The sequence below is a fragment of the Papaver somniferum genome, chromosome 1 (assembly GCF_003573695.1).
Source record: "Papaver somniferum cultivar HN1 chromosome 1, ASM357369v1, whole genome shotgun sequence".
In the NCBI taxonomy this organism is placed as follows: domain Eukaryota; kingdom Viridiplantae; phylum Streptophyta; class Magnoliopsida; order Ranunculales; family Papaveraceae; genus Papaver; species Papaver somniferum.
The window spans coordinates 144,664,051-144,670,602 of record NC_039358.1 but is presented as its reverse complement, the minus strand read 5'-3'; the positions used below and the strand labels follow the sequence as shown (position 1 = coordinate 144,670,602).

The window sequence follows — 6,552 nt, the reverse complement described above, 5'->3', positions numbered from 1 at the left end:
TTTGAGAGATAAATCATTTCAAAATTTCACTATTTATTATCCATAAGGTTATAATTGTAAAAAGTGTTTAAAAATACTTTTCCCCTTTCTTGCCTTAAAAATTGTGCAAACTTGAACTAGGTCACTTAATGGTGGGATCCGGAGAAAAAAACTCTTGCTCTGCCTAACCGTTTTCTTAGGAAAAAGGAATTCTCCTAGATTTTCTCCATCCTAATTTTCCTCCATTATCTTCTTCTTTCATCTAGATTTACTCGGTTTTGGGTTTGAGATTTCAGATCCACCGAGTAAATCTAGGAACACTAATTTGTTTTCTGTTTTTGAATAAAAATATTATTTTTTTGTAATGGTAGGTTTAGATTTCGTTTTTTACTTGTTCGATTTCAATAAAATTATTAATGGCTATTACATGGCATGTTTTCTTTAATTATGCTTGTCATACAACGATTTATCATAGCGTTTGAGGCTTTTTAATGGGATTTTATCATATAATAAATATATGGAATTGTTACAACATGTTTTTTCTTCTAATCTTGATTCAACAATTTCATCCATCCAGATCCGTAGAAGGAAGAATAGAGAAGATAATTTATGTTGGACGAAATCTTTTTTGGTTACTTATGTGGAAGATTATTAAGGATTTTGATACAACTTCTTCTCACGTGGATGAAACAAAGGCACATGGTTTGCAATTTGAATTGAAGAACATTACAGACAAGGTAATTGGGGGTGATGCAATCAACGGTCAACAAGCCGATTTGGGGAACGATTATGATATTATTCAGTGCATCATATTTCTCACTTGTAAGATCAAAACCTCTGTTAGTCTCTTCCATGCTATTTGGTTTTATGTAATCCCAAAAAATCTAAGTTACATTACACAGTTGTTGTATCACTATGTAATGTACAATGATGAAACAAGAGGGTGTATTTATCTACCACCTCTGATATGTAATCCTTCAAACCTCAATTTGAATGAGGTAGTCAAATAAATAAAATTTAGGGGCTCTTTGAAGCCCCTCATTCCTTCATCCAAAAAAAAAAAAAAAACTTAATAGTGGGACAGAGGGAGTACTATATTGAACCAAAATGTGTGAAATCGACATGGCAACCCAAAATCTCTCGAACCGACTCATGACCGGTTATATTAGTATATTCTTATCCAACCCAGTCCACCATCGTAGATTTGAACATCAACATATAACATATGGTGCTTTATCGAAACCTGTTTTGAGGCATACCAAACTATTTTTCTATCTAGGGTGGGTTTATAAGGGGTGTCCTAGTAGTGGGTAGATTAGTAAGTTGTCCTTAATTATTTTATAAATTAGTTAAATATCCTTCACCTAAATTTAAAACATAAACCTAAACTAATCAAAATACAAAATCATTTTCAAAATCAAAAAACATTTTCATTCCTAACCTAATCTAATCATTATCAAAATGTTTTGATTTTGTTTTTTATCGTCGATTAATTGTTGATTCATAAACCTTTGATCATTGATTAAAACCACAAGTATAAAATGAATCGTATGAAGTGTTGCGCAAGAGATTTAGCTCCAAATCCGCATATTGGAACCAGATCTTTGTTCTTCGTGTTTTTATGTTTCAGAAGTACAGTTCGGCATATATTAAAATATCACGTTTTCAGCCGAACCTAAATTATAATGAAGAAGACCTTTAGGTTCGACTGATTATCTAATATATTATTTTCAGCCGAACCTTGTTTATTTCGGACAAATCCATGTTCGACTTGTTCGAAAAATTAGATTATTAGACAAACCTATAAAAAATGTCGCACCAAGGCAAGGTTCGGCTCATATTGGAAAGCAGTTGTATATTGTGTTTTTACATTACCAAATTCGGATGTACTCTATAAGTCGCAACTTATAAAAAACCAAACAACGTAGTACAAGTTCAGCCAACAACGATTGTAGTTCGAATAAGCCAAACGGTTCTTCCCAACAAGATTCGGCTAGTAAATCTATAGCCAAACCCAGCACTGAACATCCGAAAAAGTTCGTAAAAGTTCGGCCTTTTTTTTAAGAATTCAACCTAAAAAATGAAGATTAAACATCGTCTACAACTATACCTGTGAATCTGATTTGAATCACATATTTTGGTCACTTCTGGCCACTAAAATCCCGAAATCCAAGTTCTTTTTTCACTTCTTCTTCTTCGTCTCAAAAATCCCAACTCTCTCACATAAATCTAATCTCTCTACTAAAAATCCCAACTCTCTCACATAAATATGATCTCTCTACTAATTTGCCTATAATAATTTAATTTTAATCATTCCTCTCAAACTCTCTCACATAAATCTGATCTCTCTACTAATTTGTCAATAATAATTTAATTTTAATCAATCATTAACATTACTAATAAATCATTATCATTAAATCTAATCACAATTTGCCAATAATAATTTAACTTTAATCAATCATTAATATTACTAATTAATCATTATCATTAAATCTAATCATAATCACTAACACTAATCGTATAAGAGCAGTTATGCCATTAACAAAAAAAAAAAGAGGATGGTGATGGAAACCCTATTTTGGCACCATTAGGTTAAAAAAAATGACTATGCCTCAAAACAGGATTCTTCACTATCTGTATTGCTTCCTTGTAGATCAAGAATATGGGACAAATGCATAAGCCCAAACGTAATCCCAGGAATCAAACAAGCACCAAATGGAGCTTCATTTAAATGAAAATTAAAGGATCTGCAGAATAGTATGACAGAAAATGTAACAATAAGAAACATAGACAAATGGGACACACTAGTTTATTAAAAGAACACAAATAACATGAAAGTACAGCTAAATGCACAGGAACCCGAATTTTAATGGGTTTCAGGGATTCCCCTTATTCAGGAGATTTTTCCCAATCCAAATTTTGGGTCTTCTAAACCATGTAACATCATTGAAGCTGCAGAATTTTCAGCCTCCTTCACCTTTGTCTTTACATCTCCTGATGTCACATAAGTACCTGCGGCAGTTTCAATCTGTACGGAACATACAAATCCTCTCTCATGTGCAGCCCCGACTTCTTTGTCAACTCTGCAAAGTACACCAAATACATTGTGCAGGGAAAGAGGTGTTGTAATTAGATAAGAGAGTGATTCAAAAACTTGGTAGACAAACCACAGTCGAAATCCTATCTGATGCTGAACTTCAAGATACAAAACAACCAAGTGTATTCTTGTAAATTAACAGCATATAAGTAACGTTTATCAGCAAAACAAGATTCAGAAATGAAATGGCTGAGACCAGTACTGACCAAGCCCTAGGAAGCTAAATTCAATATTTCCTTTCAGCAAATATGATATACAACATTTGTAGTTTTTGCACAAAGCTTTTTAACTTTGACCCTTGAGCATCGTAAACACACTGGCATATTTCACTTCAATCTTCGGGTTTTTTTTGACAGAATGCAACATACCACTAAGGGAAGGAAGGAAAAAACATACATCATAAACATAAGCTACGGCTTGAATGTACAGTAGCTACTTCTACTACCATGCAAAATGTAATAAATCGAAGTTACCACAACAAGTAACATGGTTAGGTTCTACATTCATAATGAAAGTGTTCAGATTTAACTAATTTTTACTAATTCATTTACCAAAGCCTTTTTGTACTTCTTCTGAGTCATCAATTATCCTTTCTCTTAGAGTAGAAAAGCTGTTACTTCCATTTCTTAAATTAAGAGACTCTACAAATAACTTGAGGTCTCGAGATTACCGACTGAATGTATAAACCTGGGGGATTTTTCCCTTCATATGTTTAACCTCCACAAAATGTAAGGACTCTACTCTTACAGATTCAAGAGATTTACTTCTGCCTCAACCAAGCAAGGATTTTTATTGCACATGCTACATAATTCTTTTGATAGCTTTTGACATGAAAGAAGCAATAAAAGTCCTACATTCTCGAGGCAGAAGTCTTTTGATTCCACAAGAGCAAGAGAATATACATTGGGAAATTAAAAAATCTGAAGTAAAAGTTTCTCAGGTTTTTTGATTCACTCAACGATCTAGGGATCTCTATTTATAGGCAGAGTCTTGTAGCTTAAAAAGTGAGATAACAACTCCCAGACCTGAAGAGAAGAGAAAATACATAACTGTATCTGAAAGCTTATTAGGTACAGAAATTTTTGTGCTCAAAAAAGAAAACTTGACAAACACTCTAGAGTACTTGTAATACAAAACTCTTACTAAGCCTGAAACCTTGCATGATAAAAAATGAAAAAACTAAGTAACGATAGATAGAGAAATTAGTATTAGATTCATAAGCAATTAGCGAAGTTTCTGGACACCACAATTCCTGAGCTAAAGCTCATGCATAGGTGCACTTCAAGAAGTCAATTCAAACACTAACACATTGTTATAGGTTAGATTCAATACTGTTGTGAGCTAATAACCAAATCGATACATTACAGGAAAACATAGGTTTCTCTAAATCCAAGTTGTAATATTGATATTGACAAAACAAAGATGCAAATCACTTTTAATCTAATCAAAATCCTAACACGCCAAGTGATTCTCAAAATATTACAGACAAGCTATGAATCGATAATAACAAAACCGTCGAAGATGTCTCTAATGTGCATTACCAATGAATCTTCCATACATGTGTTCTCTTATAATAAAATACTTAATATGCACGCAGAAGTTCACTTAGTATAGGAAACGTATCAGGTATACTACAAATTATGCGTTTTCATTTAAGGAAAGAATAATAATTTAACTACTGATATTTGAGGTTGAGATGGGAGAAAGTACATACTTGTAAACTGGCATTGACCATCGTTTCTTGGTGCAAAGTGAATTCAATTTTTGTTTTGCACCTTCAATCTCTTGCAAGTCATCCAGCTTGACAATACTCCCATCTTCCAAAGGCAAAGAACCCATCTCGTACATTCTCTCAAGAGCTTCTTTCGCAGCACTAATTTTTGCAATATCCTTTTGATCAGAACTACTTGATCCTATGAGTTTGCCATCCACATAAACACTAGCAATATTTCTCGTTCCTTTTCTCCAATGTTTAATATCTACATGTTTCCCCTGCTTCTGACAAACCTCATACAACATTGTCACAGGTTGCTGCTCCAAGGTTTCTAGAGTTACAATCGGTTCCAACAGCCAACTAAAGTACTGCAAACATCAAATTCCCCCCCTTAAAGTAAACGAAAAACTATGCAAACACCACACTAAATTAGTGAACTTTTTGTAGATGTTACAATATAAAGTACCTCCCAAAGAAGCTTTAAATCAAAATTACAATCAACATATATTGCAGCTGCAATTGATTCAACAAGATCAGCTAAAACCTTAGGTGCTTTAACACTTCCAGCATGTGGAATTTCATCTCCCTCTTCTTGTACTGCCAGAGCAAATTCTCTCACCTAGTTTTTCATGCAACACAACAGAATAATTCCTCGTCAATTAAAATCAACAAATTTACTCCAAACAAGAAAAAAAGAAACAATTTAAACTTGAAGCTCACAAACAGGAAACAACAAGTTTGAAGCAAAAATAACAACATCAACCCCTTAAAACCCTTTTAACACAGCAATCCAGACCCAATTTTCATTTAAACAAAGTCAAAAGGCGTTTTAATCATGCAAGAATCACAGTAACATAAAAGGGTTTCAAATCAAAACCCTTAAACCTTAAATTGTGAACCAATTTTTCCTTCACAAACACAAAAAAATAAAGAAAAAACCAATAAGTTTTAAGTTGAAACAGAGCAAAGGAAGGATGTTTACGTACCTTAATATCAAGAGAAGGAGCATTATGTCGCATAAATGGATAAAGATTATGTCTAATAGCAACTCTGGCAAGTTTCTCAGTACTAATATTAGCAGCACGAAGTAGAGAAAGCTGACCAGGATCAAGATCAGGATAAGTTAAAAAAACAAAATTAGCAACGGCTAAGCCCAAAGCAGCATCACCAACAAACTCAAGCCTTTGATAAGAAGGTGATTCAGTATAAGATGAATGCGTTAATGCTTCTTCTAATAAACTTTTATTTCTAAATCTATATTGAATGATTTCTTCTACCGATGACACCCAAATTGTTGTTGATTTAATTACATCTAACACTGATAGATTCTCTTCTGAATGAAAATCTTCTTCTGATGTCATGGTGGAAGAGTAATTGGTTAGGGCAAGCATCTTTCTTTCTTTCTTGTTTTGTTTTTCTTTTCCCCTTTTGTTGAAACAGTGACTGAATCAGAACAAGTATATTAAGAAGTTTCTTGGTTTATTTTTAGGGTTTTCTGTTAATAACTTTTTCTGTTCATTAATTGATACAGACGAGAAAGGCGTTTCTGATTTGAGAGAGAGAGAGAGAGTGGAGGGAAAAAGCGAAGGACTGACTGACTGAAGTCCTTTCTTTCTTCCTTTTCTGAGTCAGAATTTGTCACAGTGGATGAAGTAATCTCTTTTCAGAGAAAGAGTCTATAGGATTTGGTAAGCAAATATTTACAGCGTAAAGTAAGGGTAAGTCGGTCAGAGGAAATTTTAGGGGGCAGTTTCGAGTTAGG

General features: G+C 33.4%; 1 protein-coding gene across 1 annotated transcript; it reads right to left on the bottom strand.

Annotated features, from left to right (window-relative positions):
• Positions 1-2,675: 2,675 nt before the first annotated feature.
• On the bottom strand, positions 2,676-6,391 carry LOC113303330 (ribonuclease 3-like protein 2). The gene is made up of 4 exons (XM_026552361.1): positions 5,777-6,391; positions 5,257-5,409; positions 4,791-5,158; positions 2,676-3,062 (listed from the first exon to the last, which is right to left on the bottom strand). Exons 1-4 carry the CDS (start codon positions 6,179-6,181, stop codon positions 2,873-2,875), a joined length of 1,116 nt encoding a protein of 371 aa, XP_026408146.1. The 5' UTR covers positions 6,182-6,391; the 3' UTR covers positions 2,676-2,872.
• Between the last annotated feature and the right edge of the window lie 161 nt (positions 6,392-6,552).